The sequence below is a fragment of the Dromaius novaehollandiae genome, chromosome 17, assembly GCF_036370855.1.
Source record: "Dromaius novaehollandiae isolate bDroNov1 chromosome 17, bDroNov1.hap1, whole genome shotgun sequence".
Classification (NCBI taxonomy): domain Eukaryota; kingdom Metazoa; phylum Chordata; class Aves; order Casuariiformes; family Dromaiidae; genus Dromaius; species Dromaius novaehollandiae.
In genome coordinates this window covers 7,615,136-7,641,677 of record NC_088114.1, presented here as the reverse complement: position 1 = coordinate 7,641,677, position 26,542 = coordinate 7,615,136, and the positions used below count along the sequence as shown (strand labels likewise).

At 51.4% G+C, this 26,542-nt stretch overlaps 1 protein-coding gene across 3 annotated transcripts in view; it reads right to left on the bottom strand.

Annotated features, from left to right (window-relative positions):
- The window catches only part of MMP17 (matrix metallopeptidase 17), a 78,148-nt gene that overhangs the window by 12,024 nt on the left and 39,582 nt on the right, over positions 1-26,542 (bottom strand). For all 3 annotated transcript variants that reach the window (XM_064522048.1, XM_064522046.1, XM_064522047.1), the window contains exons 2-6: positions 14,869-15,001; positions 12,209-12,335; positions 5,074-5,357; positions 301-477; positions 67-166 (exon numbers count right to left, since the gene is read on the bottom strand). In XM_064522048.1, coding sequence (XP_064378118.1) covers positions 67-166; positions 301-477; positions 5,074-5,357; positions 12,209-12,335; positions 14,869-15,001 — 821 coding nt within the window. The remainder of the gene's footprint in view (positions 1-66; positions 167-300; positions 478-5,073; positions 5,358-12,208; positions 12,336-14,868; positions 15,002-26,542) is intronic.

The window sequence follows — 26,542 nt, the reverse complement described above, 5'->3', positions numbered from 1 at the left end:
CTTTTACCACTACATGGCTTTTGCAGAAATACCAACAGCAGCTGAACAAAAATGAGCTTGACTTACGGGACAGTGGAGCGGTTCTCTGGCAGCTCCGGCAGGATAGGATGGTCATCCGTTTTGCCTACTTCAGGCTTGGCTGTGGGGGACACAGATTCCCTGACTCCTATGTGCAAAGACAAAGAAGCAGTAGAGGAGAACACCATCCTCCCCACACGCTCCACTCGCCGCAGAGAAGAGCTATTCCAGTGTATCCCACAGCAGAAATGGGCCATGGGTGGGTAAGGGACACAAACTTACCATATAGTTGCCAGATTCGGACTTTATCCTCGTAAGGTAGGTCATACTTCAAAGGATCCCCCACTGGACCTTGATAATAGGGTCTCATGATAGACTCTATGGCAGAGATGTGGGTCAAGCCAATGGCATGGCCAAATTCATGGACAGCTACAGCAAACAGGTCCATCCCATGAGCGTCTGGAAATAAAAACATCAAAACAGAAGTCACTACATGCCGATTGTATGTTGCGGGTTTGGACAGGTTGTAAAAGAAGATACACCTGTATGTTAGGTGAAATCAAACTAGCAGATTATGGTCAAATATCTGAGTGGGACAACTTCAGAGTTGCATGGAAAGGGATTGCTCATCATAAGAGAATATTTGTGATTATGACATTGTTTTCCACCTGTGAAGGCCTTTCAGTCTTTTACGCTAACAGTCTTAATTTTTTATTGGATGTAGGGTTTGGAGCAGGGTTTTTAACATGGTCATTTCCCCCATTAAACTGGAAAAAAATGTTTTGGAATAGGTGAAATTTTGAAAAAGAAAGTATTTGCCAGTTGAAAAAAAAGGAAACCAAAGTGTATCATATGAAAGGAGAAAGAAGGCAAGACATCAGGCACAGTGCAAGTCCTCAGTACAATACAGGCTTGAGAATCATCTCTCTGATTCCCAGCTTACTAACGGCACTTGCAAACAACTGGACAAATGGCTGTCACAGCACGTTCGGCAAGACCATGCATCATTCCCTTAACCAGAGGAGAAGATGCTGATCCAGAACAGCTGTCTCCTGTATTTCATGTCTTTGTAGCAGCTGCAGACACAGTCTTTGTGATGCCCAGAATATCAGACGTCTGCCTAGGCTAACTGGAAGCTCTCCAACATCTGAAATACTGAGCAAAAGCCATGCATTGGCCCTGCTTGGACCAAAGGACCTGCAAGAGCCAGGCAGAGCTGGAGGGGACATCTGCGGGGACCACAGCCAGCCTGCCTGAGGTACACGGCCAGCACTGCTCAGTCTTTCAGCAGGGGTTTTCCCTGCCTGTCAACTGCTGGAATCACACACCATTGCCTCGGCCAAGCTCTACAGTGAAGGAGCTTCCTGGATGCATACAAACGCTGAGCTATCTGTCTTCTCATCGGTCATCAAATCTCCTGCCATGCCCATTTAACTACTGTCCTCATGGAATATGGCAAAAGGGGCAGGTGGTCATGTGAAGCTGTTTCCAGAGGACTTTCCTGTCTTCTGTCCTTCCACATCTTGCTGAAGATTTCACCAGGAAGGTCTGCAGCTCTGGACCCTAAGCCTGCTCCTTTAGGCAAACACTTTGATCTTTACACACCTCACTGTCCATCAGAGAGAACTTATTTAATAATGATACCTCCCCATTGACTTCTTTTACTGGTTGTTCCACCCTACTCTACTCTCTCCCCCCAAATTCCCTTACTCGCAGTCTAACCCCTAGTGCCCGACGTCACACACCCCACAGGGACCCATCCTTCCAACGAACGGTCCCCTCCAGAGCCTCCGCTGCTCTGGTCATATCTTAACGTGGGTTAGTGTCCACTTTAAAACCTCCAGTGCTGCCGAAGCCAAAGAACAACTTCCCCCGGCAGCCGTAAGGGACGGATCCCGTTCGGGGCAGTCACACCCCAGGGCTCCCTGCCCACCCCGGGCTGAGCGCACACGCAACTGCCGGCTTCTCGCTGCGTCGCAACGTCCTGCAGAGCAACACCAGGAAAGCGGCAATGATTTCAAGTATGGTTGTGACGAAGTTCACGGTCACAAGCACTGTAACGAGGAGGCAGTGAGGCTGGAAAGCCGACACCCCCGCCGAGCCCAGGGGAGCCCCTGCGCCCGGAGCCGCGGCAGGGGCTGGAGCAGAGGTCCCAAAGAAGCCGCCGTGGGCTGATCCCGCGTAGCGCTTTGCATTCCCCACTGGGCCTACGGTGTTGGGGGACATTTCTGCAGAATTCTCCTTCTTCCTTGATGACAATTATTTACAGTGCCTGTAAACAGTTGGTTGGGGGGTTTTTTTGTTTTTTTTTTTTTGTTTTTTTTTTTATAACCTGTGCTGTTTTCCCCAGCACCAGCAGAGAACAAGACGTATGCTTTCTGACGTTTTAATGCCAAACTGACAACCTTGGAGATATTTTTATATCACCTACCAAGTTGTTATTTTTGAATCACTAGGGGGAGAACAAAATAAATAAAAGATGAAGCTTAGATAGCTCCAGACCTTAGCAATGGAGGGCAGCTTTCCTGTCATCAGCCTCGTGCCCTTGTCTCTTGGCCGTGCTTGGAGGGAATCGCTCTGGGGGGATGCCGGCCTTCGGCCCGCTCCCCACATCTGTTCCTCCAAGGTGAACACGTGGAAGCTCCTTCCACCGTGCTTGAACAAACAGCATTCAGGACCACCAGGTCTAAAGAGGGCAACTCTCTTTATTAATAACTAATAACACATCTGCTGAGACAAGCTACCAAACTTCAGTGCTCACCTCTGCTCTGTTTATCTGTAAAACAGAGCTGCGGCTTTTTTTTCCCCCCCTCTTAATAAACCCTGGTTGGGGTTATGCAACGGCATGAACCAAGAAACAGGTTGATTTTGACCTAGTTTTACAGGAGCGCAAAACTAAGAGCATCCTCTCAGCCAGCCAGGGACACTCACAGCTGCACTGTGGCGATGCTCCCCAGGTCTCTGCAGGGAGAGACCCTCTGCTCCAGGTCTGGGTGCCCAAAGCCAAGGCTGGGAGCCATCGCTCGGCACCAGCCTGGACTCCAGCTCAGCTTGCCGTGGCTTGCTGGGGTTGGCCACGCAGCGCCTTGGGTCTGCCTAACACTGGGACAGTCGAATCCGTCACCCAGAGGGAACAGCACAGGTGTGAAGGTTATTGCTCATCTTTGCAAGAATATATGTCTAGCATGCGAGGACTCGCAACAGACGGAAAATTTCAGTCAAGACATTTCTGGTGCTAAGGCCTCCGTCAGTGAGAGGCACTACCATTTTAGTGCTCCGCTTGGAGTAGCAAGGAAGACTTTAGCCCCCACAACTCCAGCCCAAGGTTTAGTCTTGGGGATGGAAGCGAAGCTTAGCATGAGGATCCAAACTGGAAGCCACCAGGAGAAAAAAGAAACAAAATGCTGCATTTTTATAAGCTTGCTGCAAATCAGCCAGCAACGTACCCAAGGGGTGCCCCTGCCTCCCCAGCTCAGACAGGAGCTCAGTCCATCAGTGGTAGTTCACCGGTTCCTGACCGTACACCGAATCGCTTTGCAAAATCTGGGGCACCTCATGGGAAGACACAAAGAAACCAGAGAAGCAGGGAACCCTTCAAGCCCAGATGCCTCCCCAATGGCAGGAGCTGACCATTTTCTGGGACCTCCTAATGCACAGATCAATTTGCAGTGGAACTGGAGGAAATTAATTCATCCATGGACCAGCCAAATGACTGACAGAGCCTGAATGCAGCAGGAGGAACAACCAGCAAACTACTTCCAGCGCTTATTGGACTGAAGAGCTCAAAAGTGTTGCAGGAAACAGAAGTGATGGGGACTGCTGGCCTGAACTTCATCTTGTGCTTTCAGATGTCTCTGTAATCCAGTTCTCCACACATCTAGGTTTAACCCCAGCCAAGCCCAGCTCCCCGTCCTCCAGCAGGTCTGGTGAATATCCTGCCTGTGAACGGCGAGGAGCTGTGCAGCGGAGGGAAATCTGATTAAACGGAGGGAAGGGAGAAAAGGGGTGCAGGCAGAGAAGATATTAGCAGTTTTAAGAGAAGGTGATTAGGTCTAAATGAAGACACCAAGCCGAGGGAGCAGAAGCCCACTGGAATGCTGGCAGAAGAGGTGGTGCGACAGGTAAATTAGCAGCTGGCGACTGCAGCAGCAGCACGCTGTCAAAGTGCACCCAGCACGAAGGCTGTGAGATGGGATCCCCTACAGCTGGCCTGCACTGTGAGACACACTCCCTTGTAAAGGTCCCTTCGCTTGTTAAAACTGTGCTGTTAGCTAGAGAAGATGACATATAAAGAAAGAAACCCCATAAAACCATAACTTCTAATCATCTTCAAGTCAGTTAGGGGACAAGAGATGGCAGGACAAATGTAGCTTGTACGGTAGTTTTTTTTCCTCTGTAGTCCTCAGAGCCCTTTCCAGAGAGGTCAGTGTAAATACGCTTTAAAAATAAGATCCTCTAAAACCAGGAAACTGAGGCATGTGGCAGTAAAGTCACCCAAAAGAGGGTGGAGTCAGAGAACCCTGTCCCTGGCCACGTGTCTCAGACACATGCCAGTGCCCCTCCAGGCCTGGGAAGGGACCAGGTTGGTGTGGCTCTGCCTGCCCTTCCCATCCATGGTGGAGGAGGGCTAGCTGTTTTCTGTTAAAAATGGCAGTTTCCAGCCCAGTCTGTACTGGCATCAAGACTTCCATCCTCCAAGACAGGAGGCAGCCACAACGCGTGGCAGAGATCAGAGGAGGGCTATGGCAGTGGCTGGGACCTGGCTCCTCTGGGACAACGGGGTCCCAAAGGCATTACGCCCCAGCAGAACAGGAACCTGCAACTGTGGGTGTGATGGGAGAAACATGGAGGTGTCAGTGGGGCTTCCAGGGAAACAAAAGGTTGTCGACAGTGGGTGGTGGTGGTTTGTTGACAAAGGGGGAACCAGAAGAAGGTCTGAGAAGTCCTGAGCCCGGGGTTAAAGTGTAACAGAGACAGAATCACACCAAACATCGATGCAAAAGAGAGGAGCTGGCAGTTCGTGAGTTGGGCTGCAGCTCTTTTACCCTGACATACCTGATGATCGGAAGGTCCAATACTCGTCGTCATCAAAATGAGTGTCTCCTGCCGTGTGGTGGTCTCCAGGGAAGAAAGCGTGTGCGACTGTGCCGCCAGGCCCGTCAAAGGGATAGCCATCATTGTGATCTGCCTTGGAGAAGTCAATCTGTATGTCGGCATTGTTGCCAGCCACTTCATGGAAATTCAGCGGGGTGATGTCGCTCCAGACCTTCAGGGCATAGTACATCAGGGCACGGACAGTGTCGTGGCCCAGGTGGGATTCTTTTGGGAAGGTGCGGACCCTGAGAGACAAGAAAAATAAAAATAAAAAAATAAAAGAACAAGACAGTAACACAGAGGATGAGCATCTTTCTCATTCTGCTGATTGTTTTATGACAGACCTCTCAGAGCGAGCTCCTCCATGCCTTGGGTCTTCTCTGCACACCACTGGAAAGGGCTCTGCAGGCGTCTGGCTCAGCCGCGAGCCACACAGTACCTCTGTGAGGAGGCTATAGAGCTCTTAGCTCACCTGAGAAGTGCCTCAACACACTTGATACACGTGTGTTTGAGTCTCCAAATCACTTACATTTCAGAGCTATTAGCCACACTTCCACAGACAAATTCTGTCACTTATGCCCAGAACTACTACCTTGCCCATCCTTGGAAATCACAAAGCCACGATTCCCTTTCTAGAGCTTGCCCAAGCAATTTTATTTTTATGAGTTCCCTTTCAGATCTCTCCATAATTGTTTTCTCACCACTTATTTGTTCCAAGTGCAACCCAAATATAAAGATTATTTACTTCTGAAGCCTTCACACCACACACAGGCCCATAAGTTTTCCTGCTACAACCAGTAGGTCATTGCTCATTCTTGTTACACTGGCATGTAAATCCACGATGGATTTGCTGCTTCCGTATATTCCCCGGCATGTCTGCTGGAGGCATAAAACAAACTCTGAAACCTGCACACTGCCAGCGATCTTTGGGACTGCAATATATAATAAGGAGGAAGAGGAAAGGATGCATTTTACGCAAATCTTGTTCTAAATCCTCCAACCTATTACTTGTAGAAGATAGAATATCTGCAGGAGCACTATAGTGAAGCTCCTATCTTGCTTCTTGGTAGAAAAAGTACTGATTAGTTGGGGCTTACTACACTGCTGAACGTATCAAGGGGCAATATGTTTTCTCTTTATTGGGATAACGTCATTCAGTCCCCAACACTGCCTTGTCCTGGAAGAAAAGGCAGATGGGAATAACAGTGTGCCAGGATTTGCCCTGCTGCAGCGTAATTCAAACCTCCCTTTTGTTCTGAGCTGGAACGAAAAAAGTCAATGTTTCCTGTGTAACCAGACCCCGAGAGAGAATCTCTAATACAATTGATTTAATATAAAAGGTGAAAAGACAAAGATGCAATAAGGCACCCTGACTTCTGAAAGAGTATGTTTAGATAGTCTTTCATTGGCAATTTTGACAAAAAATAAATACATTCCAGGAAAATGTACTGTTGACTGAGTAATTATTGACAGAAAACAATTCTACTGGAAAATTTCTGGCCAGCTCTGCCCTAGTAATAATGGGCACTTTATTTCTTGTGTACCAGCACACCAACCAAAGCAATCAAGAAATATTCATGGCTTGGCAGATTTTAAAGGTTGAAGCAACAATTATGATCACCTCACTTGCCCTCCTGCATAACATAGCTCAGAGAACATCACTCAGTATTACACCATTCCCCAACACCAGTGCAAAGTAATGACTTGACTAAACCTCCAGAGGCAATTACAGGTGTCAGGAAGGGATGCCATGTCACTCGAGCTCTTCCCACTAGTAAAAATTTGCGTACAGTTGTGTAACAATTTGGGAGACTTTATGGATCAGCAGAGAGGAACACGAGCAACTTGCTGCAGAGGTCGGTTGCTCTTGCTTTCACAAATACTTGCTTCATTTCCCACTCCCTCAGAGACAGACAGCCCAAAGCACACCACTGCCTGACCCGGGCAAGGTCAGTGAGGTTTAAATTCAGGACAGAAAAAAAACCCGGACTTGTGAGAACAAGCAGACAGCAAGAAACCTCCCCAGCAGTTTCTCCGAAGACCTTGGGAAGCCTATCCTGGAGATGCTGTAAATGAACTGAGCGGACCAGGCAAAAGAAAATTCATTCTAATCCCTAACTCCAGAAACATTAAATTAAGGCAGAAACAATATCAATACTTATTTTGCTTCTTATAAAAGGTCCTGCACCTCTGAGCTGACCCACATTTTATTAGCATGCAGCAGGTATAAGTGAAAAATCCCTGATCTTTTATTCATTACCACTGTTATTTTTCAAGAGAATCCCATCAGGATTTCCAATTCAGAATCTGATTTGATTGCAGGAGCTCTGCTAATTGCTTTCAATGAGATTAGGAGAAGACTATTATATCAACAGGATGTTCAGCGGCATTGCTTTACCAAGTCCCACCAAAAAAAACAGTACATTTCTAACATAATGCAAATGCACACAAGGCTAAAGAAGTTTCCTCCCACCTTGATTATTACTATTCTTCGTAGTAAAACGGTGCTTAGGTAGCCGGTGGAGATCAGGGCCCCTTGTTCCTGGACATTAATTCCTCCTGAGACTCCCCTTAGAGCTCCAGTCTCTGGTAAAAGCCTGATTTGAGTAATTGGAGGGAAACCTCCCCCCTCCAGAAACTCCCACGAGAGGTGCTATGGATTGAGACGCTAAAGTAAAACCCAGGCTGAGCAAGATGGAAACTGGGCAGGAGAAAACAGATCTAACGCGATGCAGCCAGGGACACGCCGAGGCAAACATCCACCCTAAGTAGCCTCGAGCCAGCTTTGCACTCTTTCTCCCGGTGGCACGGCACCTAACCTGGGAGATCATCCCGTCGTACTGACTCCAACGGGTCCAGCTTGAAGCACACAGCTTGGGCTCGCACTTTCTGACGGGGCTCTGCCTGGCGGAGGTGTTTTTCCCAGGACAGGTCACGGTCCGCTCCCCGTCCACACGGCTCTGCTCAGCTGGCACCACCAACACAGCTTCTCCAGCCGGGAGTTCACCGCAGCCGGCTCTGCCGCAGGAGCGGGGAGCTGCCGCGGCTCCGGAGAGGCACCTGCGCCTGCAGCTCCGGCGACGGGGCGGCCGCAGGCTCCCGCGAGGCAACACCGCCGCGCTGCTGCAACGGCCTGCCGCCCGGCCCCGCGGGGCTGTCAGCGGCACAGCTGGAGCCCAAGGAGGGCATCTTGCAGACGGATAAAAGCTAGCTTTAAACCAGGTCCTGCACGTACTGCCAGGGCCTCCACTAGTTCCCATCCCAAAGTAATTGGTTAGTAAGTCGAGCCCAGGGAGGACGGAGGTTTCTGTCCGCCACGAGCCAGCATCGGTGCCAAGGGGTACTTGGATTTCTGGGTTCCCTTCCTGTTTCCCCCCTCGTGATGACAAAAGGGAACGTGTATTGGTGATGTACGGGAAATCAATTCCTGCCTAGTGAAAGCACTCCTTCATGTTGTGCAGCCCTGAAACTAGAAAAATAAAATAAAAGCTGATAACTAGCAAACATAACACACCATGGACTGCCTGATAAACCCAAATTGATTTTTCTGAGGCGGGAGGAAGAGGGGATAATTGAAAGTGTAGACGCCGTCCGAAGCGCCCGGGGTCACTTGGCAGGTCAGCTCGGGACCCGGCGCGCTGCCGCGCCATCCCAGGAACAGCCGCAGCCTCCGGACGGGCACCGCCGGGACACCAGCGCTGGAGAGTTTGCGCCCTCCTCGGCCCCTCTCACGAAGGCTCTCCCAGCATTTTGCAAAGATTAGTGAAATCGGCCTCCCATTCCTTCTGTGCAATAATCCTTATTCTGCCTTTTAATATGCACACATCATCTGGCGGCACCCTGCAGCTCGGCCGTACGCGCCGGCACGAGAGATAATTGATTCCAGGGAGAAGATGAGGGTGAAATCAAATTTCACAGCCGGCTTCTCAGGCTGGGAAAGGAGCAGCTGTGCCGGATGAGGCCGAGCGAGCCAGGTTTGCACTGCCGCTGCAGCGACGTGAGCAGCCTCGTCCCTGCTCCGGCGACGCGAGGGTCGCACGTACCTGTGACGGGCTCCGCAGGTGCTGCTGGCATGTCACGGCAGTCAGGAACCAGCCTTGCACCCGAGACGCAATGCTCCGGCCTCCGAGGGACAGCGCGGCGGCCCCGGCATGGGTGCGTGCACACGACGGGGGTCATCCTGGCCACACGCCGCTATTTATGGGCACCCGCCCGGCAGTGTCCCCTGCTCCTGCTGCCGGCCAGGAGGGAGCGGTTGTCCCCTCGCGGCAGCAGACCCACATCCCAGCTCGGCTGGCGGCACAGACCACCGCGGGTGGCAGGGAGAGGCTGGTGGAGACTGCAGGGCCGCCAACGCGAGGTTTCGCTCCGGCTCCGACACCCCGAGCCCTAAGCTTCGCAGCTCGAAAGACTGCAGCTTTGATGAAGTGGCACGTGCGACTCGTCCTTAATTACAGACTGATGGAAGCCAGCTCGGTTCAGCATCAGGCTGGGAGTTCAGCAGGATAAAGCCCAGTAACTTCAGAGAGCTGGGCTCCAGCTGCCTCCCGCGCCTCGGGGGCGTTTAGCACATTTTAAGGGGGATCCCTGATGCCGGCGGTGCGTTTCCCGCAGTTCTCGCACACCCGCCAGGCCGTGCTGGCCCAGGGGACCCTTCGCTCGCACCCTCAACCGCCTCGGACGACGCTGCCTGTGAATTCCCCTTCTGTAAGGTAAAACTGGAGGCGATCAAGCAAAGTTAACACAAACAGGCTGGGAAACCTGAGGGAAACCCCTTGCAGGGAGCAGGTGGGGGCTGCGGCTCCCGGCGCGGGCAGAGGGCATCCACGGCGCGTGGCTCCCCGTGGCCCTGCTGCTGACAGTCCCCAAGGTTATCCCCTCCCACCCGAGCCCAGTCAGCTGAGTGCCTTGGTGCCCAGGTAGCACGCCAAGAAAATTTCATGAAAAGATTTATATCGCTATGCTGGGAATTCCCGCGGAGACATGGCGCAGCAGAGAGCACGTCTGACCCTGCGCTAGGATGCTCCGACGCGACGTGAGGATGCAGGCGCCCCGCTTTGCTCCCCGCGCTCCCAGGCACACCGGGTTAGCTGCGCTCACGGGTAAAAAGAGGAAGGTTCAGGGAAGAAACGTGATGAAGCAGCAGCCCTGTAAAGTCTTGTTTCCAAGGCACTGCCTCCTCCAGCCCTGCAGCGGCCCTTCCCAGGCTGCCCTTCAGTACAGCTGTGCAAGGTCTCCTTGCCCATTTATTCCAACCTCGCAATTGCTCGGGCTTCCTTTCCTTTTCTCGTGCATAGCTCAATAGAATTTCTGTGTTTGTTTGCTCTTTTTTAAATCTCCAATCAATGTGTAAAAGGTAGGCATGTAAAACTTTATGCCTGTATTGGCAGATTTTCACGACAGTTTCCAAAGCAGCTATTCTAACCTCAAGTGCTGGATGTAAATACCACGCTGGAGCATAATGCTGTAGCGTCCTGTTGGCTTATACAACCTCCAATTATAAAATATAGCCCCTTCCTGAACAACAGCCAAGAACTTGGAAAGGATGAAAGAATAAAAAGCAGAAATGAGTTTGTCAGGAGATGGAATTTTTATATCATACATATAAAATTGTCTCAGACCTAAACCCCTTTTTTATGGCAACCTTGGCAGCAGCAGCACCACTTAGCCTCAGAGGGAAAGTGAAGCGGGTTTGTTTCCCGGGGCTGAGGCTACCACCACAGACTGACCTTATTTCCCTTCTTCTGTTGCACTCGAGCCTGGGATGACTGACACACATCAGCACGGCTTGAGTCCTGCCGCGAGACTCTCCACACCCAAGCCTTGCCGTGACTGCAGCTCTGTCTAGGTTTACCCGGGCTGGAGCTGGGCAGCTGCTTTGATTTGCAGTTGGGCTGCAAATCGGTAGTGGTGTAACAGCAACACAGCGCTCAGCCGCGGCTGCAAGGTTCACCCGGACCACGTAACTCCGGCTCCAGCCGCTGCCCGGCTCCACCTGCTTTGGTGATTGATAACTCACTGGGGTCTTTCCTTGGGCTGTTCTCTTGGCTTGATCGGGAAAAGCGCAGAAATCCCAGTGCCTCGGGACCCTTTCCCAAGCCCTTATTAAAAACCCTCCACAAGTCAAAATTGTTTCTTACCGAAGCTAACAGCTGAAGTACATTTATCCTTCCCAAAAACAAGGTCCCCACAGGACAGGCTGCAAGCAGACCAAATCCCTGCTAAGGCCACGGTCTCACCGCCTGTCAACAGCAACAGGCACAGCAAGACTGGTTACTGCAGCGCTGGAGGGTCGACGTCAGGATCGAAGCATGGTTTGCTATTAATAAGGAGTTCCCCCCGTGCCACGAGCACGTGTCTTCAGGACAGCACGGGCCTCTCAAGGTGCTCAGCTTTCTTCAGCTGCTCTTTGAAGAACGATCGCTGTCACACACGGTCTTTGCGGGAGGAAAAACAACCCTGAGAAAGTGCGAGTCTTGGTCGCGCAGTGGATCAAGAGGACGCTTGTTTCCAAACACTCCCCTGAGGGGGACGGCAGGCTTGGGAAGTTGGACCCAAGCTCCCGCATTTCCCAGGTTCAGAGCGCCCCACACTCGTCACCCAAGAACTTGAAGGGAAACAGCCCCTCTGGGACAAGGACTAGAAGAAAAGGACTGAACAACCCCATTACGCAGAAAACGCTCCTAGCCTCTGATCCCAGGTGGGAAAAGCTAAGGACAACCTGCGCCCAGCCAAGTCCGTGGCAGCTGCTCCGGAGACAGCAGGTCCCCGGGAACTCAAGAGAAAGCACCTTAAACAAGCACTGCAATGCTGCAATATAGCAAAGGGCACCCAGCTCACACACCACCAAATCCACGCCTCTCCCGACCCACCACCGCGCCGCTCCAGAAAGCCAAACCTACGGCAAAGACCGGGAACCCAGGCTGGGATCGGCAGCAGGAGAGTTTAAACAGAGACCCCGTGGGGTCCTGGGAGCATGGAAGGACACACGTCGACACAGTCGCACCGAGCCTCGCCACAAAGCCGTACGCAGCCCCGGTCTGCACACGACCGGCTCTTTGCTGCAACATTTAAACAGCGAAAGACTGATTCCTACCTCCAAGACAAGTTCCTTTTGCTCCACTTGGTCACGGCCTGGGCATACCGCTTTTTCCTGGTCTCTGAGGCAGCAAGATCGGGGAGGGAGCAGCGAGGCGTTTTCATTAATTCCAGCGTGGCTTCATCTAGATTGAAGGGGAAAAAAAAAAAAAACAACATGGAAAACATGGAAATAATGTGATGGAAGTTTTACCGCCTCTGCTCCCAGAGCAGGAAACCGCGGGTTAAGGATACGCCCAGGGACAGGGAAAGGGGAGGCGAGGCACGCGGGATGCAGCGGCGAGCGAGGCAGTGCGCTCCTCCGTCGGGCGGTGGCAATGCTGCTGCGATAACGTCCCCGTCCAGCCGGCCTGGGGCCGCGCCAGGGTCTCGCTGACCCGCGAGCGGTGGCTTCCCCGCGCGGCCAGCGGCACCGGCACGCAGTGGGGTGGTGGGGCCACGGGCCACCCAAATGGGAGCGCCCGCCAAACCCAGCCTGGAAGCACGTTTACTGGAACTATCCTCCCGGCTGGGCTGCTCAGGGCTAAGCGGGGGATAACACTCAACCCGCAGCCGGAGAGCCGGGGCGTTCTTCTGGCTCACCGGCTAACACCCAGCTTAAGCGTCAGCGACCGTGGTAGGGTAAACTGACCGCTTCAGCGACTGCGGAGAAAATCCAGTGTCTTGCCTTTTGCATGATGCTTTACTGCTCTAGATAACCTGCGTGCAAAAACAACCTGTGACCTGCTCTGATTACTTTTTAAAACACAGGATTTTTCTTCTGCTTTATTCTCTGTCTCTGTGAATTACCCGTTGTTCCTCTGCGGAAGCGGAGAGAAGTTTGCATGTAATACGCTGTATCTTTGCTAAGCTAGGAGCTCATCTGGAAAACGTTCATATTCCTTCTTTTTTAGTTTTGAACCTGAAGGAATATTCTCATCCGCTGAAAAGCGGATGGATGTTGTGCATTCAGCAATTTCCAGCGCCGGTTTCATATCTTTAGTTAAGCACCTCATTTTCAAGCTCAGACCCAAACCCACGATCTACCCAGGGCCGCCTGCAAGTCCCACTTTAAACATCACTTGCACAGCAGAAAGCGCAGGTACATCGGAAAGTCAGTCAGCGCCTGCTCCGGGGCCTCCGGGCGCTTGCAAGAAAGTGGAAGGAGAAAAATAATTGCAGCTGCTTAACGACGAGGCGGGCGGGAAGGGCCGGGCGGTGGGGCGATAGCAGGCAGGGCGGCGGCGGTGCGGGGGCCACAGCTGCCTGGCCGAGGCCTGGCCGCGCGTTGCCAGGGAGCCCCTGCTAATTAGCGGCTTCTCTCTAATTCTCTCCTAAATAGCGGCAGCGAGGGCAAAGCGACGGCGCGGCGGGCGGCCGCGGGCTCGGCGGCTTCGAGACACAAAGGGGCCGTTTGCGGGCCGGCCGGGGGGGGGGGGGAGGGCGCAGACAGGCCCCCTTTGACAGGGCCGGATAATGCTCGCTTTCTCCTTCCCTCTCTCCTTTCAACGCGAATATTGAGGAAAACCAGGCAGGGCCAAGCGAGGGGACTCGCATCACTTCAGCCTGGCTTTGACTGGGCTGGTTCACACTTGCGGGCGCCTCGTGCCAGCCAGATGCCGTCACCAGCCCGGGCGAGAGTCACCCACCGCCCAGCCCTCGCCGGCCGCCCAAGCCGCCTGGGCCAGTGCCGCGGGCCAAGGGCTTTGGGCCAGCCTGGGGCCGCCAGGGCTGGGCGAAGCGAGCCTGGCTCCTGGCCACGGTGATCCCGGGAAGAGCTGGGGAGCATGGTGGGAGCCCAAGCAGCCCTCGCACAGCGGCCAGCGTTGGAGGCACCCGGCTTGCGAAACACTTCACCGCCTTGCTCCAGCGCTGTGACAACCCCTTGCAACTCTATATATCCAGGAGGAACAACCGAAGCCTTTCCACCCATCCTCGTCTCCACCTTCCCGCGTCAGAAGCGGGGGCAGGAGCAGGCTGAACGCACACCCGGGTGGCACGGGGAATGCCTGGCAGCCGCCGGGATGGACTCCCGAACGCCCAAGCCTCCTGCCCGAGCCGCGAGGCCATCCCCGTGCGGCCGTGGCCGAGCCTCCTCCGAGGAGAGCCAGGAGAGCCCGCGGCCACGCGCTGCGGACACAACACGGGCAGGAGCGGGGGGCGAGGGGAGCCGCGGCCGGGGCACTGCTGCGGCCGTCCTTCTCCCTCCCCGATCCTTTCCCCAACGGAGAATATGGGAAGATCCACATACACAGATGTGGAGGGTTAATTCGGAATTCTTGTTTCACTCAGTTTGATGCAGCAATTAAGGCTTTGAAGAAAACGACCTATCAGCCTTAGCTTCTCTGCCCTCCCCCCCCTTTTTTTTTTTTGAACACATCAAGAGCTATTTTAAGCATGATAGGAACCCCAAGGGTTTGTGGGTCTGCTGAAATAATTGCTTGCCTCAGGTTGTTGAAAGCACAGGGCAACAAAGCACCTGAGCCATGTAATTACTCTTACAACTGCAAACACAGCCGTACGTTACGCACGCGTTAGATCTTCCGGCAAACGCTGCCGCTCCACAACGCGCCGGTACTGGAGCATGCAGTCCTCCCTCCTCCCCAGCCTTACTCAGAGCCACCTCTGCACCCGGCCGTCCCCGTGCACCACAGATAAAAGGGCTCGTTTAAAACTGACCTAGGATCCCCGTTGCTTCGAGACCTCCAAACCGCTGCATGGCAGTGATGGCTTTCGTGAGCTCCTCCTGGGTCTGCAGTTGCCCTGTGACGGGATCCGGAGGAGGCAGATAACCAAATTTTGTCAGCCAGTCCTGTAAAACATGTAGAAGGGGTGATGAGAAAAGAGAAGGAAGGAAATATTTCTATGTATATGTGTGTATATGTATATATAAGAAAACAGAGAAAGGGAGAGAGGGAGAGGCGCTGAAGGTCCCGTCCGTTCCGCATGGAAATACCTTTCCCATTTACATGTTTATACCCGACTTCCCTATTGAACTGTGTGGTCTCTGTTAACAAATGAATGTGTCACAACGGATCTGTATACATTACTTAAGTAATGGGATCCGATGACCTTCATGCATTCCAATGTTGACATTTAATTTTCCCATCCGGCTGCAAACTATCTTTGATAATGGCAACAGCAGAGTCCTAACCCGAGGGACTATACAGTCATCTTTTATTCTCCTCTCGGACACTGGCAGTTCTTAGTGGAAACTTGTTGCAGGGCTGAGCACAGAGAGTGCAACAAAATGCCCATGAGGGAGGACCAGAGCCAGGCAAATCCCACCTCACTTGAGGCTTCATTTCCAATTTGAAACTCATGGTGGTTTCAAGGAAGGGTCTCTGGGTTCAACAGAGGAACCTCTCCGACTCCCAACTCAGGCTGGAGAGCGGGTGCATTTTGCTCAACTTTGTTTTGTTCAACCCTGTCTGACCATGATCCCTGTGCTTCAAACGTGCCGCTGTCCCCCGCGGGCACCACAGTAAGGTCACATCTTCATGTAAGGGGTGAGAGACAGGGACCTTTCCTCCTGCCTCCAGGCTCAGGGAAGAGGGCAATGGCCAAACACCCTTTGCAGCTCTTCCACTGCAGGGACAGTGCCGAAGGTGGTCTGCCCTCTCCCAGGACACCTCCAGGTATCTTCTCTGGTGGTTGCACCTAAGTTGCCCTGCTGTGACATTAATTGTCTTGCTGTGACTTTCAGGTCCTTTCCTCCTCCTGTTTCCTGGCCCCAGGAGCTCAAGGCAGAGCGGGACCTGGGTCCCCTCACCACGTTAGCTTGCAGGATGGCTGAGGTTTGGCACAATAGAAAATTGATGGGGGAAACAGACTTGGCACGGACACCAAGGGCAGAGACTCCCTTCCCCTGATGGAGGCAACCTGGGCACCCAAAGGACAACGAGCTCCCTGTAGGCTGCTCAGACAGCACGTGCCACGGGAAGCACGGCTCCAGAGGAAGGAGGGGGCTCTCCCTAATCCCTGATGGCTGGATGTGAACGGACACCAGGTGCTACAAGTCCCCCGAATGCAGCCTAGTGCTTGGGGTTGAACTCCTTCACCTTGAATTTCATTGCGGAATTTTGATCTGACACAAAGTCCAACCATGAAGGTCCTAAAACTGGGGAAAGCAAACTGGGCACTGACATTCACAGACACCAAACTGAACTAGCGCTTGTGAGAGAAAGTGAATATCTCCCCTCAGCCACAGGCTGGAGCCAAATTCCTGCTGAAGTCCCAGGCAATTCTCCTGTTCTCAGGCTGCTGAAGGAGGAGCCAGGAGCAATTCGGTTACCAGCTAGACAAACCTCGGTGCGGCAGCAGTCACCGGAGGCCCAGAAGAGATGACCTCAACACTCGCACACAACCGAGCCCTACAGAGAAAACACCATGGAGACGTAAAACGACGAGATGCTTCCTCGGGGGCGACCGCACCGCGGGACCTTCGCTTTGTGTCTTCCCCTCAGTCTCCAGGCAACGCACACCCCTCAGAGGCAAAGATCTCGGTTTCCAGGAGCCCAAGTGCCACCGAAGGGAGCTCTGCTCTGCGCTGCTTCCAAGCCACGCTGCTCCCCTCCGACTGCACCAGCACGGCAGATCTGGGGGAGGGAGCTCCTACACGGCGTCCACAGCCACACAGAGAAAAACTGTTCAACAGCTTCAGGCTAAAATTCAACCTACATTAAAAAGTCATTCTTGATGATTGATAAGCCTTGTTACAGAGCAAAGGCATAAATGAAATCTTAAAAAAGCGCTGTAAAAATATCCCACTGATAATGGAAACGGTGGTTCTCAAGCTTAGATTATTTGTTCAACTGGATAAATGGGACACAGTCACGCTCACCCAAGCAGCACCAGGAATGCCAGGATTTGTTTAATGGAGGAAGCTGAAATTTGAATCACCCGCAATCCCAGACAGGACTGACTGATTTATTTAAGAGGATAAATGGCTTTTCTCTCTGTGCTGTCCTCTCTAGCATTTCAACATGCTTTTAACCACCTCTCTGCCAGTTGCCTTAAAGTATTTAGAGCCAGGCATCTATTTTGGGGGCTGACCTGCTGGAAGCAGCTCTGCGGAGAAGGACCTGGGAGTCCTGGTGGAATCTGGAGTGCTGTGTCCAGTTCTGGGCTCCCCAGTACAAGAGACATGGAGCTACTGGAGAGAGTCCAGCATAGGGCTATGAAGATGACCGGGGAGTGGAGCATCTCTCTTAGGGGGAAAGGCTGAGAGAGCTGGGACTGTTTAGCCTGGAGAAGACAAGACTGGGGGGGGCGGGGGGTATCAACGTATATCAACGTATACAAACATCTAAAGGGAGGGTGTCAAAAGGATGGGGCCAGACTATTCTCGGTGGTGCCCAGCAATAGGACGAGAGGCAGTGGGCACAAACTGAAACGCAGGCAGTTCCATCTGAATATGAGGAAGAACTTCTTTCCTGTGAGGGTGACAGAGCACCGGAGCAGGTTGCCCAGAGGGGTTGTGGAGTCTCCTTCTCTGGAGATATTCAAAACCCGCCTGGACGCGATCCTGTGCAACATGCTTTAAGCAGCCCTGCTTGGGCAGGGGGGTTGGACTAGATGATCTCCAGAGGTCCCTTCCAACCTCAGCCATTCCGTAATTTCTATGATCAGAAGCAAAGGGGGCCTGCGAAACACCCACTGACCCACCCTTGCCAAAGCCTGAATGCGGTCCACGCGGTGAGCAGAGCACAGCCGCATGTCTGCGATCACACTGCCACAAGCACCTCATTATAATCAAGAACATTATTTGATAGAAATTTGTCTTTCAATGGACAAGGCACTTTCATAGAGAACTTCTCTTCCTCTCATTAACCTGAAACTGATGAACACAATACCATAAATCTCGTTCTTACAACAGCTTCTTAAATGGTCTGTGAAATGTCTTTCTAAATCTTTTCTTACATTTGTTCTTGTTCCTATCTTCCATCTTGGCAGAAGGATCAGCAAAGAATAATGCCACATGTAAAGAATACCATAAATACCTACCTTCTATTTTCTTTATCTGTATCAAAGAAACATTGACCTATTGAGCTTCTTCAAGGCTGTTATTGATCTAGACTTTCAGCTTGGTCAATATGTCACAAATGTATTTAGTCAGATTAAAGCCAAAAGTCAATACCTGCTTATCACTAAAATTTGGATGTCTCATCTCAGTATCACCTGCTACAGCCACCCTGAATGCCACAACATCCTCAGCCTCTCTCCAGCAAGTCCAGTTCAATGATTTCACACTTATAAAGCTTCACTATAGATTTCCTAAGCTGCTATGGCAGCAGCATTAAGAGCTCTCCATTGGGGAACATGGTCTCCTGCGCTGGGTTTCTCACTGGCAATTCAGTTCCTCCCTTGCCCTCTCTCATAGTTGGCTGGTGGCACATTATTACAGCCAGAGAAAGCTGCTTGTGTTGCCATTTCTTGTTGTTTAATGCAATGGCACAACTCCATTAGTGACTGTCTCACCAGGAACACGTTAGCAGTTCTGCAGCCTTCCTCTCACTCCCTCTCACAGCTAGTCTGAAGGCCAGGCCAAGTGCTCTCTTCTCTATCTTCTCTCACTGCTGTTATTTGTCCCTTTGCATAGCAAAAACATTTGTGACAGAAATTAGATATACAATTTGCCCCCAATTGTTCATGAGAAATCAGCTATGACACGGAGCTCTACAGTCAGCCCATCATTTGTGAAGGATGGTGGCGTTTAATTTGGTTTCTTCTCCAGCCATGGAGATAGCGTCATTTGTCCTCTAATGATAGTAGAGCCTTTTGTACACTGCAGATGTAAATAATTCAGCTTTGCTCAGGCCTGCCCAGAGAACGAGGTGGAAATGAAAGGCTGGGGAAAGCGAATGCACCGTTGCAGACTGGGAGAGTCAAAGAAAGAGGAAAGGGATCGGTCTAGCCAACGGCCCTGCTGATCCAGCTGCATCAAGAGCAAGAGTTGCTCTCTGCCTTAATCCAAAGGGAAGGAAGGAGTGCTGACACACGGACAGCTTAGACCAAAGGGGAGGTGCCCTAAAGAAAAGATAGAGGAAAGGGACAAATATCAAGGAGCCCTTCATCTGATAGGCCTTGCAAGCACTGAGTCTCCTGCACGTGATTTTTCACCCAGACCATCATGTTTATCTTTCCTTATTCAGGTTCTCCATAACATTCATAAAGTTACAGACCTCCGTGATATCATTCTCATTCATCTCTTTTCCGTCATAAGACTTCCGGCCAGTTTATTCTCTCCTCATAATCTAGCTGATCCATAATATTGAACTTTTACATTTTATCTCTGTTGTGGCAGAAAATTTGATTAGGGAAAATGCAGCTGGATTTGGAGATGAGAAAGACCAGCTGGAATTATCTGGCTAATTATCTGTGTGTCCCGTGAAAGCTTTTCTGATATTATCTGTCCTTAATTACAACAAAAGCTAAACTCAGACTTTCATAAATGAAAAATTTGAAAACATTTTCACTGAGATCACTACAAAGTATTTCCTTATTTCCACTTTTTTTAATAAAAAGCTTTTTTCAACTCTTACCAGCTTAAATGTTTAAATGAAATAGTTTCATTAGATTTGAGCTGAAATATTACAATTCCTTAAACATATTTCTTGCCTAAGTCGTTGAGTTGACGTTATAAAAAAATTTTGCTTAGAAATGTGCCGACTTAAACAAATTGACCTAATCCTACAAGAAGATTCAGCTTCAGCAAATCCCTGTTTTCGAGAGGAAAAAATTGCTTCACCAAAAACTTCAGACTGAACGAATATCTGCCTTTGCTTCCATCTCTGAGACGAGCTGGAAATGAATACGGCTGCGCTTCACACCTCGTGCCACGGCTCGGGGTAGGTAACTCGGTCTGGGGCTCATGCTGAGGTCTCCCAGGAGCCACCTCTTAGTGCCTCCGACCCCCAGCTGCTCAGCTGTGAAACCCACGCAGTAACATCTCCTGGCCTCCCATCTCTCCTTGCTCTCGTCTGGTCACACCACGAGCTCTTCAGGGCAGACAGTCCCCGCCGTGTTTCACCCCAGCCCTCGGGGCTGCTGGCTGGACGCAGCGCTGCTGCCAACGCCTTCCCCTGCCTCTGCCAGAAGAGGACCCGCGTGATGGATTTTTCCTCTTTCTCCGAGAGTTTGCAAAGACAACAGTGGGTGAAAGGAGGAGGGACCGAGCCTGAGTCCACAGAGGATCTTCTGACCCAGCTCTCCCATTGAACAGCACAGAATTAGGGATTTACCATTGTGCTCAGGCTCCAAAAAATAAAAAAGAACCGCTTGCATGGCAAAAACCTCCAAAGATATCCATTCATCTGAACCCCTCCTTGCACTGCGGTGGGTAAACACAGCTGCCAGCAAGATCTTTCGTGCTGATCAGCAGCGGGCAGATGACAGGCACAGCCATTTCCCTTAAAAAACAGAGCCGCGATGGTTATCGCCAGCACCCACCCCGGCACCCGCGGGCCCCGTGCAGTGCGGTGCGTCGTGCTCTGCCCGGCAGTGGGGCAGCCGGGCTCGGCTCCGGCAGCAGGGCAAAGCTGCCACAACGGTCTCACCTCCCGGGGCAGCAGCTTCAGTTCTCCATCAGGTGAGTCAAAAGGTGCCACGTCAACTAGTAAAGCAAAAAATTTTGGAGATGAACGGAAACGCATCCCCCTAATGGCACCTCTCGCTTTTGTGCCGGCCGGGAGCGAGGCGTCACGGCTGAGCTCCCCGGGCACCACCGTCTCACGAGCACCCGCTGGGGATGGGACAGCGGTGCCAAATGGGTGAGGACAACATGATACCAGAAATGAACAAGTGCACTATAAAACAAGAGGTTTTCCTTCCCCTCTAGCACTCTGCCCCATTTTTCCTCTCCAGTCCCACTGCAGGTGGTACCCAACTGCTTTAAAGTGCAGTTTTCCTTTGAAAAGTGACTGTGTTAACTCTAATCCAACAGCCTCATTCCTCCACGGAGCTGCTCTGGGTACATGTTTGGAGACCGAGGGCTCACTCTGTTGACTAAAAATAAGCTGTATTATTTTTCTTGTCTGGTTTCCCATATTCCTGTGGCAGAGAGTTATGGGCAAAAAGCCTGCTTCATGCTCTAAAAAAAAATGGTTAACAGAATCCACAACTGCAGAATTTTTTTATGTAATTTTTTTTGGACCAGACACAGAGTTAGGAAAAATGCTAACAAAATCCTCCTCTCCCCTGCGAACAAATGCTGCTTGAATTTCAGACTTTTTTGACTCCTCAATCAATTTGAATTGAACGTTAGGGACAGACACGTTATTACTGTGGTGGCAGCCAGGGACTGGGGCTCTGCTGGGTCAAGTGATGCCCAGATCCAGAGCAAGATGCTGGTTCCAGCAACAATGAAACCTCTGGCCATTGCTTATACAGAGCCAATTTCCAGATTAAAATGGCTATTTCATTTCTTTCATATATCCACTTCCTTTGTATCAATACCCTTTTGTCCTAGCACCTAGCTACCTGCTTCATTTTAAAATAGATGTAGCTATTGTCTGTCTTTTATGGAAGATTTATGAGCTCTGTAGATTTGCTTTTACAAATATTAATATTATATAAGCTGATGGGCTCATTCAACGGCCACAGGCAAAAAAAAGACTCAGTCAGCAAGTTTTCTTCTTGCTGATTTCTTTATAAGGGTCGCAGGTTGGCATTTACAAGTATACAAAATAGTTCAGCACAACAAGGAGAGCATAAACAGCACAACAGAAATCAAGATAAATGGAAAAATTCCACCCGAGCCTGTTCCATGCTTCTGCCGCCTTTTGTAATAACCACATTTCTAAAGCTTAGTTAAAAAAGAAAAAAGCTCTTTTTCACTTGTGTGTTGCATAAACACACAGGAAACATCCGCAGCGAGCAAAGCGAGCAGCATGGACCCTGCGGGACTGCAGCTGGTCCAGCCTGGCCCTGCGTGCCGGGCCCCCCCAGCAGCCCCCTCGGGGCACGGCGCTCCCGGCCGCGCTGCGACACGCGCAGGGAAACCCCTGGAAAACGCGGTGTGCGGAGAGGATGCTCGCCCAGCCCCATTTCCAAATTAGCAGGGCAGCCCGAGGCTCGTGACGAGGCATCTTTCTCCGCTCGGAAGATCCCTTCCATTAATATCCCATGAAAAGCTTCACCCAGCTGAGTGTCTAGTAATTAATCAAGCTACCAGCTGTTTCTATTAATTTAAAAAGGCTACCGTCGAGGCTGGGAGCCCAAACCCGTAACCAGGGTTGAATGCAGCCTCCGGCCCCGGGCAGGTACGGCCCCGAGCCACCCTCCCGCCGCTGCGCCCGAGCCGCCGTCCCGGGGATGCGGGAACAGAGAGCGCCGGCGCTGGGGAGAGCGGCCCGCGCCCGGCAGAGACGCAGTCCCCGAGGAAGCGAGCTCCGTTTTTGCAGGGTCGCCTGGCAGTACAGGAATTTTAAAGCTTCCTCTCCTGCTGGAAGTCCCGTTACACCCTCAGCAGAGCTGTGCTTTCACTTCATCGATAAGGCAAGTCTGCTTGCTGGGAGAACGCGTGACAGAGAAGCGCCCTTCAGGAGAGGAGGCCAGGACTGGCTCTGTATTAGCCGCCCTGCTATCGCTTGCTTTGATTAAGTCTTCACCTTCCTAAAATTCTCAGTGCCGCAGTATTTTTACCCTGACATGATCCTAGAAGCCCAGGAGATGCAACAGCTTCTGATCCTCCGCAGATGCGAATACCTTGAAAAGGGAGCTTATTCTGCTTGGATGGCTCTGCAGACACTAAGGCACTAAACTGAGGCTTAGCCAAAATCAATCGGACTCCAAGAGTGACAGCGCAGCCGGCAGCGATGCGAGGTCCGAGCGTGCCCGGCAGAGCGGCTCAGCCCGGCTCCCACCACCCCGCGGACAAAGCGGGATTTAGGGCACTTGCATAAAAACACAAAGTTCAATAACATTTTTTAAAAAAACACCTTTTCTCGCTTTGCTGCCTTCTGTGTATGTCCAGACCGGCAAGAACAACGAGAAGCAACGGGCAGCCCAGCAGCCTCCTTAGCTCTGCCTCTCACCACCGTCCTTGGCAAGAGCATCTCGTAACGACCGCAGCGAGGTCTTAATCAGCACCACGTCCCGTCACACACATGCGGCAAGAACGTCCAAATACAGCATCCAACAAAATTAATGACCCAGATTAGTAAAATAAAGCTACAACTCAAACAGCCGGAACTAATTTCTAAATTAGACTTCACTTTATCTTCACTGAAACCATTAGTAGGGCGGAAGCTTTAAAAGAAAAAAAAAAGCCACCAGCACCAAAAGCTAGATTGAAGGGAAATTGCTTTTGGCCGTTTGAGTTTTTCTTCTAAGTTTTAGAAGGTTTACAGTATTCAAATTTTTACAGTAATTTTCAGGAGATCAAATGACTCTAGGAACAACGCCCATTAATTAGAGCAACACATATGGTGCTGCAGGACTCCAAGGACTGTGTTCTTGCGATGCAACGGCTATGGGCCACGCAAAGCCAATAATTTTCTTCCAAAGGTTGACACGCACCTCTCTAATGAGCTATCACATGCACATAATCAGCTGATTAATTCATTAGGAGAAAAACTGCAGTTTGGATTACAACCAGGATTTTGGTTGCCTCCCCAGCTGAACTGCGTGAATAGTTTCATTAGCTCATGCTGGAGGAGTTCACTTGAATCCAAACAGCTCTTTAACTCCCGCTAACGCTGGGGACAGAATCAGGGGAAAAGTTAATGCAACCGCTAATGATTTCCTCTCCCTCCCCCTGCTCTAAACGTTCGATTAGGTTAACAACAACGGCGTTGCAAAAGGGCACAACCTACAGCTTCTAAAGACAGCAGGTCCCTTGGCAAGGCTTGCAGCAGAAAAATCACATCGCTTGAGGACATGGGCCCTGGCACAGCCAGGTCAGTGAAAACCAGCAGCGCGGGCACCTCGGCACTGCTCGCTCGTCAGCCAGCGCCTGGATGCCAGCCCGGCCGCCCACAAGCTCTGTCGTACGCGATCGGGTCTTGCCAGTAACCCTAAACGCTTGTTTGCGGGGTCCTGCTCGCGTTGCGCTGCCTGTTCTCCCAGGGTTCAGGGAACGATGTACTCCAAAGCGCAAGATATGCACGAAATAAGATTATCCTGATCGGGGGGAACCTTCACGCGCTCAGCGGTAGATGTTAACACAAGGTATAATCGTCTCTTTGGTTAGATGGGTACCGAGAACCTTTCCAGAGATGCAGAATTAATCATGGGATGTTGTAGAAGCAGAAATTCTCTGTGGACCAAAGAAACAGCATTTTCAACCTCTTTGAACTGAAGATCAAAGCAGCAATTCCCATCCGTAGACAGCAGGCAGAATAGCACAGCACAGAACAATGTTTACTGGAGCTAGTTTATATTTCCTTCCTGAATAAGAAAAGCTGACAAAAAATAAAAACAAAGTACAGTTTCTTTTGTATTTTCAATATGAAAGTGTATTTTTCTGGGTGGAGATTTAATACATTGGGGGGTTTTCATCATATCCCAAAAATTTCCAGGCAAGGGCAATGAATGATGCAAAACTTTTTCTCTAATTGAAACTTCACATGACCATCACAAGGGAGTTTCAACGGGAATTCTTTTTCTTTTTAAAATCAGCCTCAGTTTTGCATAATGCTGTCTGTCATGGTGAAACATCCTTTGTCATCAATTACTTATTTTAAAAAAGAAAAGACGAAAATTCTGGCATATAATAGTCTATTGAACTACAATGGGATTTTAGGTAAATGACCGAATTAGCATTCTTTCATCTTGCTAGAAAAACAGTTCAAAACCAGGTTCCCCTAGCGGCAGGGGAAAGGCAGGGGTTAGCTGGGGGGAAAAGCTAAACGGCAAACGCCAGGTTTCACCTTCGATTCCCCCGAATGCTAAGACAGCTGTTTATGAGAAAGGAGAGTGTTCGTGCTCAGACTAAAAATAGAAACGTGACGAAATCTAGTCCTCTGACGGCCCCAGTAGCTGGTAACAACATCGGGGGGATTTAAACACCGCTAATATTGTATTTTATTGAGTTGCACAATAACTAACTATCATTGCAACATCTGGTACGTAAGTCCTGGCAGCAGAGTTTGGACCTGCTTTAGGAAGCACCTGTGAGCACCCGCACCACTGGTGCCGAGGCTGAGCCCCAGCATCACGTCTGTAGTGGAACGCAGTGATTTTTACGTTAGTTGATGGGATCGCTTGAGCTCCGCCTACGAGACAGACCAGAGCACGCCGAGCGAGGTACGCCGGGTAAGAAAGCAGGCAGCCGAGCAGGGAGAGGAGACCACCAAGCCCCCGCAGCGGTCGCTGGGAGAGGGAGCAGCTGGAAATGAGACACATCCCACGCCGGTCTGGCAGCGGCTGCAGGTGCTGAGCTGCCGCTGCGCCCACGGCCCCTGCTCCGCCGCACGCGGGAGCCGGCGAGCTGCCTCCCAGCACACCGCGTCCCCAGCCGCCAAGGCAGCGCGTCCCAACCTGCCCGCGAGCAACATGCATCGACAGCTCGCCTCAGATCCAGTACAAAAGGGTTAAATTAAATGACACTGGGTGTAGTTCCTGCATCTGTAAGTTAAGAGGACTTTCCTTCCACGTGTAATCGAGGGAAAAGCTTTCCCTGCTAAATTCAGAAGCCAGGTTGCCCTGTTTTCCCTGAAGTCACATCATTTCTGTATGAAGAAACATTAAGACCAAGACTTGGCAAATCCCGGGTCTTAGGGGCATGGCACAGGACACGGGCCTGTCCATGGCTGCCTGGTTCTCAGGGAGATTTTGCACCAGACTTGGTGGAGTCTGAAGCAGCCTGGGGGCTGCTGTGAACGGAGCCAGCTGGAAAACGCTCTTCAGGAAACATCTGCTAAAGCAGCAGAGCGGGAACTGGCAGCGCTTCGATCCCTCCCCTCCCCACGCTCCTCCGCCTCGGCTCACCGCTGCCTGCGGAGGGCTGGCAGGAGGGCAGACGCTCTCCCGTCCCGCGGGAACCCCCTCCGGCAGGAACATCTTGTGCCGGGAGCCTCCGTCTCTCGGTCCCTCCCGGCGCCGGGCTGCGGGGGACACCGGCCCCACGCGCGGGGGACGGCAGGCGGCCGATCCACGCGGCGGGTCTTGCTCCGCGCTCGTACGAAGCCGCTCTCCGGAGGTTCGGTTCGTCTCGGCAAACAGATGTTTGGACATTAATTAAAATCTCCAAGCCTCCCAAATATGCAGTGGGCCATAGACATCACCAAAGCAGACTTCACAGAGAGCTTCCAAATCCTTTGTCTTCCAGCTGGGTTGGGACCAAGATTAGCACAAAAACGATAAAGTATTTTTAAGGAAACACTAACTGTTCTTTACCAAACTGAGAATA